This window comes from Lissotriton vulgaris, unplaced genomic scaffold, assembly GCF_964263255.1.
Source record: "Lissotriton vulgaris unplaced genomic scaffold, aLisVul1.2 SCAFFOLD_261, whole genome shotgun sequence".
Taxonomy (NCBI): domain Eukaryota; kingdom Metazoa; phylum Chordata; class Amphibia; order Caudata; family Salamandridae; genus Lissotriton; species Lissotriton vulgaris.
The window spans coordinates 913,914-932,717 of NW_028252546.1; the positions used below are offsets into that span (position 1 = coordinate 913,914).

An 18,804-nucleotide genomic window follows, 5' to 3' on the forward strand; every position below is an offset into this window, starting at 1 on the left:
GTTGCCACAGAATCAGGCTTCTTTGACCTGCACCCTTGGAATAGTTGCACAAGCACTTCCTTCAACTGTTTGTAGGCCATGCAGGTGTTGGCTAGCCCTCGCAGCCAGACATAGAAATTGACACCCCTTCTCATTGGTGACGCTTGACAAAGCTTGAACTGCTCAAAGTCGAGGTTGAGCTGGGGATCGCAGTGGGCATTCATGGCTTTGATGGCTGCCTCATAGTCGTCATATGCGCCTGTTCCTGGAAGGCATGCAAACAGCCTGTAAATTTCTTTCATAGTGCATTTGAGAAATTGGGTTGGTGGTTGACTGGGGTGTAAGCCCTGGTCAAGCAATAACCACAGCAGGGTGGACCACAACATTTCACCAAATTAACCTGTGCTTAACACTGGGTAGCTTGATACAAAATGCAGCCAGGCATAACATAGAGGCAATGTGTAAAGTATTTATGCAGCATACAAACAGTCATCAAGTGAAAACACAACACAAGAAAAGTTTGTCACCCATTTAGAAAAAAAAGTGGAAATTGTAATAAATTATTTCACACCAAAACAATGCAAATCCAATCAGTTGAACTTCAAGGATTAATTTTCAAAGTATTTAGTAAAAACTAGGGCCTGAAAGATCAAAGCACCAACTGCAGACATTTTCTTGCACAAGACCAAGGTCAAAGTAAAAAAAAGATGGCAGCGTGGGTCAGATAGAAGAAGTGAATTGGGAGCTTATCTTTGGACTTAGAAACATTTTCAAGAAACATGTTCTGAGAAGGTAGAGCTCAGCGGGGCAACGTTGTAGACGCTGTCCAAGGAGGGAGCATCATTGTCGGAGAGCAGCTGGACAAAGTTGCAATGAAGATTTCTAAGTTCGATGTAGTAATTTTTTTGAAAGTCAAAAAACTCCTGCAGGATGAAGCCAGAAGCTGTATCTGAAGACAATTCAGGAGGTCAGATACCCCTTTTTGCAAAGGATTTGCTTCTGTGGTGAAGAATGTAGCGGGAGCAGCCACAAAGTCAGGCCAACTAGCAATGCATCTTTGGCGAATCGACAAACAGGTGGGTGCCAGTCTTCTCTTGGTTCTCCGAGTAGTTTTTAGCCAAAATATTTCTGAGTCCCAAGTTTAAAATTTTGACCATCTGGGTACCTTTAGCGCCACAAGGTCCAGTACTGGTGGCACACCGCTTTGGGGTTCAGAACTCACTCAGGCTGGGTCTAAGTTCGGGTTCAAGATTATGGGAGCCTATTATGTTCCTGTGGCTCTGGACAGGGGGCTAGCAAACTAGTCATTCTGGTGGTCCTGGGTTCAGGCAAAGATGCAGGGCTTAAACAGCAGGGTTGGCCTCTGAGGATTCACAGCAGCCTTCGGGCAACAAAGCAGACCTCCTAGGTGCAATAAAGGAGTCATGTGGAGTACACTAAAGGCCACAGCAACAGGCAGTCCTCTGAAAGTGAACTGAAGAGTTGGTCTGAGGCCTCTATTTTTATATCTGATGCCTTCTTTGAAGTTGGGAGAAGTTTCAGGAGGATTATCTTTGTAGTAGTTGGAATTTCATGACTCCCGTGCCCTGCCTCCAAGCTTGCTACAGAAACGATGTAGAGGTAACAAGCCCATTGTGTGAAAGCATATCACAGCCTATTCAGTTGCATGTGGGGCTGTTCCCAGCTTCACCTCACCATCCTACCTGCAGATAGCCCATTCAGGCACACCTAATTGCTCTATTGTGTGACTGTTTGGGAGGAATCCACAAAGTCCAACTATCAGTTACACCCAGTCATGTGACCATGAGGAGTCTGCAGTTAATTGCGGCACCCGCGCTTTTCTTTTGATGTTATAAGTAAAGCGCGGTTGCCGCGATTACACCAAAAGTAAAGAAATAGAAAAAAATCTATTTCTTTATTTTTGCTATAATCGCGGCACCCCACTCTGAACACCTTCAGGAAGGCTCTCAAGACCTGGCTCTTCAGCTAACGGATCTGTGTTCCCCCCCACCCCCCACCCCCCAGCGTCTTGAGACCCTTCCGAGTGAGTAGCACGCTTAAAAACCCCTGATTTATTGATTGAAATATACAAGCTGTCTTGGGAATGCTTCCTAATTATGAACATAAGTAGTTTACTATTTTAGATAGGATACATGGTATGGTTGGGAGCAAAAGGAGAAGAGTACAGATCAAAGTCCACTGGGTGCCTGGATGCTGCTAGGGAACAGGTGAAGGGCAGCCATTTACTTTTCAGGTTGAGCGTAAGCATACATCCTCTTATATACTTTAGTATACTTCTCTTGTGGGCATAAAGTCATCCCATATTTTTGATTTGTTTATTTCCGTGTCCTTTAACCCTGTGCATGCTTATGACGGAACCACGCCGTCATGAGCCACGGACGGCATGTGCTCATGACGGCGTGGTTCCGTCATGCTGCTGGCGCTCCGCCCACAAGGCACTAATTCTTCACCTGTGCGGTTGAAATAATGAGCGGGCATGGTCATGATGGAACCACACCGTCATGAGCACACGCCGCCCGTGACTTATGATGGCGTGGTTCCGTCATCAGCACGGAAGCGCCGCGCTCACCCCCTAGCTACCCGCGCCAGGGTGGAATTTGCGGTGCAGGGAAGGGGTTAAAAATCCTTGTGTGCTAGTGGTCAGTCCTGCCTCTTTGTCCCTCCTTTTCTCTTTAATTTCTCCCAGGAGCAGGTATTAATTAGGGTACCATTATGCTTTGTCTGTTTAGCTGATCTTGGGAGGACTTTTTGTCTTGGTTTCCTGCTCATGTTTTCATTTGCGGAGCATTCTTGCTCTGAGCTTGGCTTCCCTGCAACACTGTTTCTGTAAACAGAACTGTAAATCATGCTGTTATCTCGGTCACATTTACAATGCCTTTGCCCCACTTGTGTTTTATTTTTATTCCTCCTTCAGGCGACTGGTGCTGTGCTTGGTTCTGCTTCCCGTGCCACCGGGCCCTGCCTTCCAAACCTTCCTGGCCTCATTGTGTCTCTGCATGATACATTTGTATGTGTATGTGTGTTTGTCTGCATATGTTTGAGCTTCGAGTTCGTGTTTGTGTGCATGTTTCCTTGCATGTTTGTGCACCCGCCTGGGTATATGTATGTGCAGGGCTCGAGTTGGAGGTTCACGCGGGTGGACAGTGTCCACCCACTCTTTTCACAGGGTGGACGCTGTCCACCCTGCCAAGATGTTGAGCCCCACTCTAAAATATGCTGAACTCGTCCTAGTGTACGTTTGAGACACCGGGATTCATTCAGCAGCGCCTGCTCGTTATCTGCTTTCCTTCCGAGGAGCAACGTGCTGACGGGGAGGGGGGTTATGTTATTTGAGACTCCAGGTGGGCCATAACAAAGGCCAAACTTAAGGGCCCATTTGGCCTTCTTTGTCTGAGTATCCAGGCTGGGGGCTGCCTGTAGTCTCACACCTAGATGTAAATGCAGAGGAAGGGACACAAAAGCAGCAGCTTGGTAACACTTCAAAGGCGCATAAGAGAGGCACGATTTTGACTTTGTTCGGAACTCCCATATATAATAGATATTCATGCACTATAGAATGTCAGATGCGTTACTCTGGCCCAGTGCAAAATAACAATTCAAATACTAGTATTTTTTATTTGTTTTACAGCACTATTCATCCCAATGTAGGGTGCCAGATCACTTTACAGCAAACATACATATTATACTGTCAATAAATCACGCAAGTTTGTAAATATTTGTACAGGATGTGTTACATCAGACAGTGAGGGTTACTGGGTGTAGGAGTTACATATCATCCTTCAGAGCTCGCTTGGTTATAATAGAAGGATTACAATGCAACTGCATGTATCAAAAGGATCTCTATGTTCAAAGCAGTAACCTACGTACCTATATACATAAAATAAAATCTGTCATCTGCATGTTACATGATGTGCTTTGCAGGAGGGGCATTAACGCTGTATGCTACTTTAAGTCAAAACTAGGACTAGACAAAAACAGATCTTTCCATCAGATGTGTCAACCACCAGGCAGCTCAAGCAATCACATCTACATGGAAATATGCTGCACATGGAATATAATGCCTGGTGGGATAGGCTGGCAGCAGAGTTAGTTTGTCAATCCTTGGGTTTGCATTGTGATGTCACTTCCTGCAATGCAAAGCGCCGTGATGTCACTTCCTGTGATGCTACCTAACTTGGAGAGTCCCCCCACTTCTTTTTTAGTTCGAGCATTCAAGACCTCTTGTATATTCTTTAGTATATACTATTCTTTAGTATATACTTTAGTATATACTTATATGTGTATGTGGTCTCTGGAGATCAGCCCTAGGACTTGTCTGCTTCCGATTAGGGACTTTTTTTTCTATTGAACTGCCTCTATTTAACTGTCTTTATAGAACACGACCAGCAGAGGTCAGTAAAATACCAGAATTGCTTTCTGCTGAGGTACTTTCTGTTTTTTAATGTTTCTGGCAACTGCCTCTATTTAACTTTCTTGATAGAAAACGACCAGCAGAGGTTAGTAAAATATCAGAATCACTTTAGCATTCTCTAGATTCCAGTCCATAGAAATTGTCTTCCACAAGCACCCGTAGACAATAATATAATTTTCAAACCTTGTATTTTTAGTGATATGACCACCGAAGGCCTTGCTTTTATATTAAAAATGGAGCTTTGGACTATACCATTTCCCGCAAAAAGGCAATATTTCTCTCCATGTATTCCCATACCTGGAGCGTCACGCAGTTTGGTGCTTACTTTCTCTCCATGTTAAAGAACAGTTGATGTTTCAGCACTCAGGCTAATGTGCTGCATAGCTAAATACATATAAGGTCCCAAAGGCGAGACAGATTGCTTTGCAAATGCTTGTTTAGGACTTCTGCCCAGTGTATGTGCACTTTTCTCAGGTATGGGGGCGCGGAGCCACGACTGACTGATTCTGATTGTCGTTGACGTTACTCCAGTGGACCCGAGCCTACACACCTCCTCTCCCTTCCTGACTTTGATTTTTGAATTATGTACCCCCTGACTTCTTTTGGCACTCTAATTCATACTCACTGGGTCACTCTCATGGACTTCTTTACTTTTGTCCTGTCCACCATTTTGCTGCTGTTCTCGGACGCTTTTCTCTGGACCCTGACCTGCCATCTTGTCCATTCTCTCGTTTCCCTCTCAACGATCCTCTGATTTGCCTTTTCTCCATACCCTTCTATCCATCCCACCCTCCCTTGGTGCTGAGACTGCGTGCCCCCTCCGACCCCACTTAATGGACTTCTGCTCTCCTGGTTTTTTGGGTCTTGACCTGAGAAAATCTACTATTTGTATATATATATGTATATAGATATAACTCTAATCACTAGTATATTCAGTAGACCTTTGTACTCTCTACCATTCCTGTGTGACTCTTAGAGTATATCCATTCGTATCCCTTTCTTGAGTGACTTTACTACTTGTACATTTGCAATTTTTTCTGTTTATATCTCTTCCTTGTGTGACTTTTTAACTTGTACATTTGCAATTTTTTTTTCTGTTTGTATATTTTATGTAACGCATGTAATCCTAACTCCTTATGTATCGTAACTGGTTCTTATGTAAAGCGCTCTGACACCTTCGGGTAATGTTCGCACTATATAAAATCGCATTAAATAAAATAAAATAAATAAAATATATTTTTGTGTGTATGCATTTATCTGTAGCTGCTAGCCGTAAGCTCGCGGGCAGGCAGCAGCAGGGACAGACGTGATGAAGAGCAGAGCTCTTTAACAAGCCTGCGGCCCGCGAAGGGTGGGGGGCTACCTGTCAAAGAGGCCGAGTAAACACTGCGAGCTGCTGCCTGCTGCAGAGCCCTCGTCACAAGACACCCTGCAGTCTTTTATAATGGCCGATTAAGGCAGCCCCCTCACACCTGTCAGTGTCTCCCATTCGAAGTTTATCGCCGTGCATTTCGGGATTTCATGTCATGCGTCATGCTCACCGTTGTCGCTAACCGACTTTTTTTTCTAATTCACGCTTTGACCCTTTGCCTTTCTATACAATTTTGAGATTTTACTTTTCTAACACTACCTGTTACATCTATTCCATTCCTTGTTTACCCGTGACCTTTTATTATGTGCTAGATTGCGTGAAATGATTTTTAAAGTTTGAAATGTCTTTAGCTATGCAGATTCTGTTACTTTCTTAAAACAAGAAGCACCACAGCTTCCTTGTACAGCTGAAGCAGCAAAATAGTATATATTTTTAAAATTATATCACATATAGAGCTGACATAGACAGGGCTTTAAGTGGGGGGGGGCTGTGGGGGGCTGAGCCCCCCCAGTTTTTTGGGGGGGTCCTCGAAAGGGGGCTCTTGGGGGCTCTATTTTTGGGCCTCAAAGGTCAAAGGTAGGGTGAGCAGACGTCCCGGTTTTTGTTTGGTGTTACTAGTGTGGGTAACATGTCTTGATAGTGAAATACTGCCAATTTCGTTTTTCACTATTGAAAGGCTATCTTGCCCATAGGATAACATGGGGAATGCTGTGCAACATGTTTACCTACAGTTGCTGTGATTGCTGAGGAAGGGACTGTCTGCTGTGTGCTGTGTCCCCCTAATTTGAAGAGGAGCTGTGCTGTGTGCTTTGCCCCTCTGAAGCCTGCCTGTCTCCAAGGGCCTAAGAAGAGCTGGGAACTCAGGGATACAAAAGTTCTCCAGCACCGACCCTTCCAGCTGCTGTGTGTGTCTCTGCGCTGTGCCTTCGTGAAGCTGCCCCCATGTGAAATCTGTCTTGTTGTGCTCATCGGCACACAGCTGGGGCGTAAGGTCATGAGGCCTGCTCTGCCTCAAACGTGATCTGCCCCAGGATCGAGTCCCTCGCTCTCTGTGTGTGCGAATTAGCGCACCGCTGAGGAACTTTGTAGCGCCTGCTTTGCACCCGAGCGCTGTGTGCGCATTGACTCCACCGCCGCCCTTCGAGCTGTGTTGTGTGCTCGAGGCCGGGTTTGCTGCTCTGAGAAGGAGCCTTGAAAACACCCTGCCAGTATTTACCACCACCGGCCCGGGATCGTCATTTCCAAGCCGCACTCGGCTTGGTCACAGCAACGAGGATTTCCCCCAGCAATGCAGAGGTTCGTCAGGCAGAGCTACGTTGCATCTGGAGAGGCGCAGGGCGTCCCCTAGCAACCAGGGTTCCCTCACACTCGTCATCGAGGAAAGGAGCTGCCTGAACCTGAGGCCGAGGCACGTCTCACCGGCGAAAGCGGCTTCACCGGAGATCAGCGCGGACCGCAGAGCCCCCTTCACATCCTAAGGTAACCCGTAACCAGAGTTTGCACAGGGGGGTGATTATGATCACATGCGGTACCGGCGGGCCTGCTTTCTCTTTACAGGTCGCCCTGTTGCTACTTGCGTGTCAGTGGTGTAACAAAACTTGAGGGGGCCCCCCTGCAAAGTTCCTGGAGGGGGCCCCTCAGACAGGGAAAGGAAGAAAGGGGCCCCCTGTTTATAGGATAAACCCTAACAAGGAAATACTATTTTGGGAAAAAGGGGAACAGTGCACCGGACTTAGTGCATGAGGGTACAGAATGCAGCTCTCAAAACATGGATCTAAATACAACACATACACGGGTCTGATATCTTATAAAAATACATATCTTTTTATTTCATTTGATTTTTTTCTTTCCTTATATTTTTTATGATCAATAGATTCACATTTTATAATTTAAAGAATATATATATATATACAAATATATCTTGTTTAATCTCCAATGAACCACAGAATAACACAAGTTTATAGTGTACCAAAGGACCAAAAAAGGGTGTCAACAGTTTTCTCAATGAAACTCACAGTGTATATGATGCAATATAAGTTTTGGATCGATAGTTAATGCACCTATGTCGGTCTGTAACTAATGCATAGGGAGCTAAAATCACAAATATCACTTGTTGTTATCACATTTACTCTGGAATATAAAAGACACCGGTTGTAGATGTTAACCTTCACCAACGCGTTTCGGCCATAGCCTTCCTCAGGATGTACACTTCAGTGGTTAACAAAATTTTCATTTTCTTGCACTGCGTAAATTCACATATTGTAGAGACTGATCGTAACTCATATATCTTAACTAACTATATATTGTATCTTGATAATAGAATACATGTCCGATCTAAGGTTGGAAACTGTAGGGATCACTGAAGCTCATAAATACCGGCCTGATCTCTATAATGGGATTTCCAAAAGGAGTGAGTTAACAAAAGATTCCTCAAGCAAAACACCGGCGAACTCGATATGTGTCACACAGCCGTGTGATGGATACCAAACAATTACATGATTTTTGTCCACATGTTCTAAACGATAGCAGCTGAATCATCGTGTGAAATAGGAAGATTTTTGGCAATGCTCTATATATATGGGCCTTATGATTATATCAGCGATGTCCTAATTTCACAGTAAACGATGTTTTCTTGAGAGAAGCTGAAAAGGGTTATGATGGAACCGTAATTTCAGATCCAGATCATGGCGCGCTATCCTTAGATCGAGAAAACACCCTGCCAGTATTCACCACCACCGGCCCGGGATCGTCATTTCCAAGCCGCGCTCGGATTGGTCAAAGCAACAAGGATTACCCCCAGCAACTAAGAGGTTCATCAGGCAGAGCTTCGTTGCATCTGGAGAGGCGCAGGGCGTCCCCTAGCAACCGGGGTTCCCTCGCACTCGTCATTGAGGAAAGGAGCTGCCTGAACCTGAGGCCGAGGCACATCCCACCGGCGAAAGCGGCTTCACCGGAGATCAGCTCCGACCACAGAGCCCCCTTCACATCCTAAGGTAACCCGTAACCGGAGTTTGCATGGGGGGTGATTATGATCACACGCGCTACCGGCAGACCTGCCTTCTCTTTAGAGGTTGCCCTGTTGCTACTTGCGTGTCAGTGGTGTAACGAAACTTGAGGGGGCCCCTCTGACCACACTCAGGAGCTTGGGGAGCCCCGCATTGTGAGGGCTGCAGGGGGCCTTTGTTACACCACTGGGGGGAGATTCATATTCAAGACTTCTGGGCTTTAGCCCAATAGCTGCCTTCGCTTTCCAGTTTATAATTCAGTTCACATCTGGTTGGCAGCCCTCGCAGTTGCTCATTGTCGCCCTCTCTATTTCTTGGGTCACCGTTAGCACCTCTCCTGCCATGCCCCTTTATAGTGCTGCTTTTGCCTACTTTATTTGGTGGGTCTTACAAGTGTGTTTGCAGCAGTGCGCCGGGTCCTTCAGTCAGGTTCCTGGCACGCCCCCGGGTCACTGTTGTACCACTCACTTCTGAAACCAGTACGGCTTGTTTCATAAGGAATCTATTCCTTGTTATATGCCCAGTATTATCTGTACAGCACATGCCCACAGTCCTACAGCCAGTCATCTTTCCTCCCCTTGTAACACCAAGACAGGGGATGCTGTCTCTTGAAACAAAGCTGTGCAAAGGAGGTGGGCTCCAGTTCGCCATTGCTCTTCTGCTCCCATTCGATGGTTCTCTAAAGACATAGGGATTCTCTTTCTCACCTGACTTATGGGCCTGTTGACACTTTCCATCCTGTGCACCTTTTGGCACTTTCCATCCTCTGCATTAGTTCTGAGATTGAGGGATGGCACGGGCTTTCAGTGGATTCATGAGTCCGAAACTTGACAGCAATTCATGTTAGAATTATTCCCATCACCTTGTTGGTTGTTGCGGCTTACTCCCTAAATGCAGCGGCTACGCCCAGTTGTGGGTACCACGTTCAATTGTCATAGGAATCCAGCTATACCTCTCTGATGAGACCTAAGTACGTTCTGCTGACCTCATCTCTAGTAACACATTAGTTGCCCCAACTAATCTATTGTAGTGTAATAAGAAGGTGTTTTACAGTTGTGATATATGGGAAAATGCTACTTGGGTGATTCTGTGACTGGATGCACCTTCATGATTTTCTTAAGCACACAATGCTAGTTATCTTGATCTAGACCATGCCCCTACTCGGATAGGCCACACCCCTTTAATAAAATTGCCACGCCCCTTTTAGAGCACCCCCAGTTTTTTTCCCCACTTAAAGCCCTGGACATAGGTGATTAATGGTTGACATGTCTAAATCTGTCCCCTAAAACAAGCACGCTGATTTAAGTAGGTTTTGTCATTTCCAAGATAGAGTCGCTCCGTCACACTTTCTAAGCTACGTGCTAGATGACATCTTTATATTATGAAACGCGAGCCACCCGTTTTAGGTTGGAAGTGTTTTTCACTGATCTGTTTTTGCGCTGCGTTCTCTTCCTGCCCTTTCGGACTGGTTTGGCCTACTACAGCGGTGATTAAGTATTCCCTAATGCTGACTTGGATTGCGGCTGTGACCCAAGTCCACCTTTACCAGCCCCACTTGGATAACTTCAAAACGTAAGTTGTTGCATATTGTTTTCAGGGCACTTTTTACATTGTCTGTAAATTATTTATACGTGTTTCCTCCTTTGGGCTGTTTTTTCCCCCCATCATTCAGCGTTTTAGTACATTGAGAAGTACCTTTGCTGACACGACCTCAGAATGTCTCTCATATGAGTTGACTATCCGAGCTTTCCTCACGGCTTCCTCTCTGGCACAGTGAACTCTTTAACCTGCGCTGTTTTGTGGTTTGATTGGGTCATTATACAGAACTGGGTTTAAGCTGCCAGTAAAACACTCAGGCAGTACCCATCACATGTAAGTTTTATTCAGCTATCCGCAGTGGCAACCTTCACGACTTTTCTGAAAAACCTCACTTTCTAATAAATGCATTTCCCCTTCTTTCTTCTTGAATTTTGTTGCTATAGCAAATACAACAAATAATTTTTCACTAAATTTAGTATTTCCACCTCAGCATGAGGTGGGGGTATAAGACAGCAATTGCTCTAAAGAAAATAGGCAGGCAGGGCCACCATTACAATTACGTAACACACCATATAATCCAATCTACACCATAGAATTCCACATCATGCCACAAAATTCCAATTCAACCCACATAAATCCACTCCAAACAACTTACATTCAATCCACTCCAAACAAAAACACATAGAGAAAAGACATTGTCATTTACAATGCCAATAGCTCTACATCTCTCAAATGCAAGACCAATTGTATTGCATATGCTTGTTCTGTTTAGGACTGGGACAGCCCAACCCAAAGATGGCTTATTGAATGCTAGCAAGATGGATCGTAACTTTTATTGTTAATCTCTCAAAGCATCATGGCAGCCATCTTGGGGTCAGGTCATCCTGATACGCAAAAAGAAACACCAATAAAGCAGCCAAGATATTGCCACGCTCTCACTCGAGTTCTGAAAAATGCATAAACAAAGTGCCTGCTGCAGTGAAAAAAAAATCTATAAAAAAATGCATGGATGCATGTGTGAGAGATAAAGTATTGAATGCACTAACTGGCTGGAATTTTCAAAATGCTAAATAGTTTTTCCTGCATTGCATTGGACACACTTTCAAGGCATTGGGAATTTATATTAAACTTTCAATGGCATGACATGTTAACATTCTGAAGCTCACTATATGTATATGTTGTAACAGAGTGGTAACAAAGCACTGGCACACCACTGCACTGTCAGTCCAGACTTAAACAAGCATTGACAAAGGAAATAGGTCTAGCCTTTGTAACCTACAGACTTTATCAGTGGTTTTTAGCCATTCTTCTCAGAAAAAAAGCCTTTTACACTGCCAGCCATATACATTTGTAAGTGCTTTTAGAACACAACACAACCACGGTTGAAAGCATTTTTTTGAAGCAAGGGCGGGGGCAAGCAACACGGAGGGTTCTGGCCAAAACTGAGGGAGTGGGTGGGGCACATGGAGGGCATGGATGAGGGAATGCAACACATTGGGTGGGGAGGAGAAGCAGCAGGTGGCAGAGAAGAAGGGCATGGGTCGGGAAGCAATATGGAATGCAGGGGAACAGAAGCAACACATAGGAAGTGGGTGGAGAGGAGAAGCAACAGGGGAAAGCGCAACATGAAGCAGGCGGGGAAAAGCACAGGGTGATAGAGAGCAACACAGAGTACACAGGAGAGAAGTACAATAAGCATTAGCGTAGCCAATAGGTCTCGCCTTTGGGACCTTATAAGTGTATAGTTATCCAGTACAATATCCTTGGTGCAAACACTTATAAGGTCCCAAAAGCGAGACCTACTGGCTATGCCAATGCTTGTTTTATATAGTAGGGCGCTCTGCTGAAATGAACTCACCTCTTTCCATGGCACCTTACCAAAGTAGGCCTCGATGACTGCTCTTTGTCTGAAGTGGGAAGATACGGGCTCTGCTGGATATATACGAACTATGGCCCTCCTCTCAGCCCTGTGTAACACATAACAGTGGTGGATCGTAGTAGACATGGTGCTCGGTGATTTTTAAAAAAAAATTTGTTGCAGTTTTACATTGCGCCAACTTGACCCGAAGGTATTGGAGCGCTTTAAACAAGCACCAGTTACGTTACACAAGGACACATTCATTTTTGGTAGGCATGGGGAGATTAAGTAATTTGCCCAGAATCACAGGATATTTAGCCGAGACTCAAACCTTGTTTCCGAAGCTCCAAAGTGGGCAGCCCTGGCTGTTACTCCATATCCTCTCCAGAAAACATAAACACAAGCAAAATAACTGTGACTAATAACAGGTGTAGGGGTCATCTGCAGCTTCCTCTTCACTCTGCTCTACCTCACGTACCTTTCATGGCGCCGCGTCCCAGCCTGTGGTTGTCCTGTGGGTGTGCGGCTGACACGCCTGCTGCCTCGTCCTGGTGTAGATGTCACGTTCCCCAGTCTTGAATGAGGCTATCGACGGCCTAGAGCCACTGAAAAACGCAGAAAAAAGTCACCTGAACCTGATACTAGAGAGAAGAGTGGACTCGCAAACAAAACTCACATGGCTGTTTGCAGTGAGGTGATCGGCAGGTGGGGTTGTTACCAACATTAAGGAAAACTTGTGCTTGCTATGAAGAGCCTCAGCTAAGCACACAGCAGGACGTCACATTTGGACAGCTTGTGCCCCATCCGTGCTGAGCTTTCACTGCACGCATCAAGCCAAGTTCTTAAGGCAATGGAGGAACCCTCCCAAAAGCATTGCATAACACCTCATGAGAAGATCGCCATCTAGAGGTTTGAGGAGGAATTTCTTCCACAGCGATGCGGACGGTTCGCTTCTTCGCGTTACTAACGACACAGTGGTGACACCCGAGGACACCAGTCCAGAGCGCCCAGTTAAAAGGACAGTGGACGCATCACCCGGTAGACGTATGCCATGCTCCAGGGAATCCCTCCAGGAGATCTCTTGGGGCTGTGGGAGGCAACAGTGCAGATGGGGCTGTGCAGTTGAGCTCATTGTGATGGGAACTGTGCTCTGATACTGCCCATAATAATGTGACATCACTAGCAGCGACTTCTACACGTAGAGCCCAACCAAGAAACAGTTCTTTCTGAGTCACTGTGAGGGCATCATGCTAAAAGCATTCTCCCAGCTTGGACTCATCTACCTGAAGTTCTCTGTCGCCAATGTATGAGAAAGGCTGAAAAAGTTGCCAAAGACATAAAGTTGGCATTCCATCCATTGCCTGAGCAGAATGTAGCAGCTGGGTGCTTATCGAGCTTGTGAAGCTTGGCACACCGTGTGACATCAGACAAAGTGTGCGGAAGTTGCTAGGCATATTACAGATTGGCAATGTGGAAGACGTGGCCGTGACGGCGCGAAATAAACAAGTGGGAGGGGTGGGGCAGTGCGGCAGTGCGGCCGAGAACAGGGACTGGGGCAGGCATATTAGCAATCTGGAAGGCGTGTCCCTGACTGCGGCAGGTGAGTTCAGCGACGCGCAGCGTTTACCTTGGTAACAGATGGCGCCGCTGCTCGCTACCGCAAGGAAAATGCCAAACGTGCCCGAGTGGCAAATGAAACCAATGCAAAACATGCACTCATTTAAGCAAAAGTCCTGAGCGATTGCTAAAGGTCCCCTCCTAAGCAGCGCTGCGTAGGCGAGACCTAAAAATGAGATAGCTGAACATGCAATCTTGTAGAGTGCGTAACCAAAGGGAAAGCAGTAGTGCTTGTAAAGCGCATAACAAGATCATAGAAGCCAGCCAATCAAAAGAGCTTGCAAAAAGGCATTGGAGGGGAAATCACAAGAATGACAATATACGAATAGGAAGCAGGCAAAAGAGAGTGAGAGGCAAGTCAATCAACGATGAGCAATGGGGGGACTCCAAGTCATTCTGTGTTCTTGGTGAACACCAGCAGCTCCCTCTTTGTGGCCAATGTGACAGGTATTAAAACTGGGAGAAATATAAGCCTGTTGCCTCCATGGATCATTGATTTTCCAATTGCAGTTTTAGGGACATGGTCTCATCAGTCACCCTAGCAGCACCAGCACAATTGCTCCCGCCTTGGTATCGCGGTTGTTGTTCAACCAGGGAAATCTTAAGACATTTGTACTATCTTGCTTTTCTTTGCCAATGTCTTTAGCCATGCTGTATAGCATTGTGGCTACTCTGCAGCATTCCTAAAAAAATAGATACAACGTGGCACGTTCAACACACATGCGCACCCCAACAAAATGTCACTTTTATTTTTACAGATCCGAGATGGATAAGTAAATTTAAAAAATAGCATGAAAGCACACTTTTAAAACGTAGTTCCAAAGAACTTTAAAAATAAAATGTAAATGATGAGTGGGTTCAGAACACAGGAGAAAGAGCAATGTGGAGTGTCGGAAAGAAGGTTGAAAGAGAGCAACATCAGTGTGGGTGAGGGGAGAGAAGCACGTAGACGAGAGAGAGAGCAGGACGGAGGCTCGAAAGCACATGGACACTCATGGAGTGTCTAAACAAAAAGAAACAAGCATTGGCATAGCTGAAAGGTCGTTGAGCATTGAAGAAGGCACTTCACAATGCAACAAGCAGAATTACCTTTGAACTCCATATCAGCAGGTGCAGCATCAAGAGATTTAGTAGACAAAATGTTGCCACGTGATGCATTACCCAATGAATTCTCAGTATCACCCATTGAACTCTCAGGAGCAGACAATGTAACGCCAGCTGCAAAAGAAGGACATTGTCAGCAAGAATCTGAACATAAATCAAATTTAGAAAAGTCAAGGTCATTTTGAACTCTCTCTCTAACGTCTGACATATCTGAAAAGGCTTCTCTGTTAAGCAAACATGAATCAACTTTAGGCAGTCTATTCCGACTCCATCAAGTGTTATTGGTGAACTTTGCAGAAGAGTTCCACACTCTAATAACCTTATATACTCTTCAAAATGGTGACTCTCCTTTATTAACAAGAAAAAGTAATTTGATCTTAACAAAGACCCACAGGTAACATAACTTTGCTTGTCTTGAAATCATTCACATTTCCATTACAGTTTTTGACACATTGTCCTAAGCCTTGTCATAATTTCTTAAAGTTCAATAATGGGTAAATCTTTGTTTATCTAAGAAGGATTGAGATCAATGCAAAGAGCCCTCCCTTCCAACGTTGCAAAAGGAAAAAACCCCGTAAAAGAATTGGAGCAGTTACGGTATGGAAAAATTCCTCAGATTTAGATAGGGTCTGAGGCAGTTTTTAAAGACCTTACATGGATAGGTTACCCCAATACATAACACTTATACAACAAAGATATCCAAGGGTCTGAAATTAGCAGTTTGAACACTAAGAAGTCTAGAACAAAAAATATATATGCGCAAACTTTTTTGCTAAGGCCGATAAAATAGAAAGTCCTATTCAAGAGGATGGATTACCATCACTCACCAATGGTGACATGCTTCATCATCGGGGTCTCCTCTTGGTGTCACGCTAGTGGCACTAAGAGCTACAACCCTTTCAGAGGGAAAGGGGAGCCCGAGGATGTTTTTTTAAGAGTTGTCAGTAAGAAACTAAATTCCTAACTGAACTACCAGATGTGAGCGATTGAATTGTGTGGGGAAAAAATGTGGGGGGAAAAAATGCAGTGCACTATGATATGGTGATAAGTGAATTAAAATTGACCTAAGAGAGAACCAATCTTTATTAATATCTCTCACAGCCCAAACTAAAAAGAGTGCAAACGACAGTCTATACCAAATAACTGTCAGTTATTTGAAAAAAGGTCAACATGTTTCAGCATATAAGGAAAACTTTTCTTCCAATGCCTTCTCCAGGACCACTGCTATATTGCTACTGCAAATGTGACAAAAATAATAATGTAACGAATTGTGATAAATACAAGTACATACGAAACGGTTGGAACAGATACAACGAATCACATATAATCAGTAATGTACAACCCTTCCTTTGCAATTCCGGTAATGCCAACGGCATCCGAAATGCGTGAGGAGAATACCTCACCTCACCTGGCTGCGGCTCAGGAAAAAAGGAGGCACCGCTCTCTCCGTCAGTACCCACAATGAGAAATAAATGAGAACAAAAGCATAGATCTTACATTGAGAAAAATTATCATAGGGACCCAATAAGTCCAAGGCCAATTTCTCCCAATGCCTTTCGGGAATCCCCATATGACCATATTTAACCTTATTGATATTAACATACTTTGTCAGAATTCATAGACATAGGACATTGTTTAACAAATCCCACTATTTACGCATCCATATATGGCCACCAAAATATTTTTCTAACTCTCCTTAGTGAGAATCTCACCTAAATGTCCTGAAAGACTCAACTTAATAGTAGTTTTGTGAATATTCTTGGAAGGAATAATAAAGTCCTCTTGCAAATAATGCCAACAGAAACAGACAGAACATCTCTAACCTTCCAAAATACCAGGAGAAAGTGACTTTTCCCGAGGCCAACCCTTTCTGGTGAAATCTAGGACCATGCGCAAATCATCATCAGCTTTGCAACCCTCCAGCCGACTCTCAATAGAAAACTCATCCTCACACAAAGTCAAGACTTAATTCACTGCAAATTCTTCAATTAATTCAGACTTGACCTTGACATCACCAACAGGACGTCTCAATAAAGAACCAGCTACAACATTACAAGATCCTGGAATATAATTGCCACAAAAATTATACTCATACATTTTAGACAAAATCCTTACCAAGCGAACAGAGGCTTTGACAGTGTTGTTGCGATTAGGTAACATAAACAAAGCTTTATGATAAGGCTTGATAATGAAAGCCTTTGATTCAGATATGTCTTAAAATGCTCAACCACCCTTGCACAGGCTGGCGCCTCACTTTCAATAGTCGAATATCTAGATTCAGCAAAGGAAAGCTGTCTTGAGGCGAAAGCCACAGTTTTTTCACCCATGTGGACCTTCTGACTTAGCCCTTAAGCACTGGCATCGACATATAATACGCAATGCATATTATGATTAAAACGAAACAATGGATCAGCATTGACAATATAACGTTTAAGGGTTTCAAAATCTGATGGATGTTCCTGTAACTAAGTGAATTTTTTGCATTCTTTGAGAAGTTGCCTAAGAAGTAAAGCTATTTGGGAAAATCCATTGACAAATCTGGAATAAAACTCACACAACTAAAGATACGATCTCAAATGGTCTTTATCAGCTGGGGTATGCTATGATTCCATAACCTGAAGCAAAGTTTATTTTGAAGCAATACCCTTTCCAGAAATGGCATGTCCAAGGAACTCAACCTCTTGAGTAAGAAACATACACTTTTCCATTTGTAACATCATTCTCTTGTCATGTAAAATGTAATATTTTGGAAGGCCTATGATTATGTAAATCAACAGCATCAGTTATATATTAATATGTTGTCCTGAAATGCCAGAACAGCCTCAGTACTCTCAAACAAGGAAAACATACGTTTTTGAAAAACGGACGTAGCCGATGCTATCTAAAATCCCCTTCAAGCATGATAAATCTTGTGAGATCTCCACAATTTTCTTCCAATTCTAGTTGATGGTATACAGATTTTAAATCAAGTGACATAAAAAACCGAGGGCCTCATTTATGAGAAATGACGCATCGCTGTGTGAAAGCAGCGATGCGTCACTTCTCAGTGCGCACTCCTTGCGACATCCCTGATGCGTCATATTTAATGTATGACACATCATGTCGCAAGGAGTTACAGATACGTCAGTATTTCTGACGTATCTGTAAGCGCAAAAGTGACGCATTGCTGGAGTGTGTCACAAAAGTGACGCAACTCCAGCAATGCTTCCTTTCACATGGGGCAAGCCCCATGTGAAAGGGCCTGCATCAGTCTTACGCCTGCTGTGAGGCAGGCGCAAGATTTTGACGCAACGGCGTCCTAAAAGTGACGCAGTGAAATCTCATAGATTTCACTGCGTCACTTCTACGACCCTTCCTTGCGTCAATACGCCCCCCTTGTATACATTATACCTGACGCAGGTATAATGTGGCGCAGGGTTTACAAAGTGACGCATCTACCTAGATGCGCCACTTTGTAAATATGGCACAACAAGGTGCATTTTTTACGCCACTGGTGCGTCACAAAAAATGACGCACTGGCGGCGTAAAAGTGACGCACAGCCTCATAAATGAGGCCCTTGCTCCTTCTAGTTGTGCTAACAATTCATGTATTTTTGGAAGGGAATGACAATGTACTGCAATTTGTTTATTTAAGGTTTGTAAATATGCACACAATTTTGAAAGCACCAGACTTTTCCTTAACCGAATTTATGTGGGAATCCTATTCAGAAGTGTCAACCGCTTTCATAGCACCTTCTCCCTTCAGCTGTTTCAAAAGCAAAGTAAGATCCTTCCTGGCACTTAAAAGCACATCCCTCAGTTTATGCCTAACAGGAGATGCATCAGCTTTGGGTTCAACTGTATGAGAACATCTCTTAACGACACCCAATTCATCGTGAAACACATTTTTATATTGCAA

General features: G+C 44.3%; 1 protein-coding gene across 1 annotated transcript in view; it reads right to left on the minus strand.

The window, feature by feature from the left end:
* LOC147662122 (intercellular adhesion molecule 1-like) overlaps window positions 1-18,804 on the minus strand; it is a 258,970-nt gene that overhangs the window by 164,869 nt on the left and 75,297 nt on the right. The window contains exon 2 of the mRNA XM_086951095.1: window positions 14,892-15,020. Within this exon, the coding sequence (XP_086807221.1) occupies window positions 14,892-15,020 (129 nt within the window). The remainder of the gene's footprint in view (window positions 1-14,891; window positions 15,021-18,804) is intronic.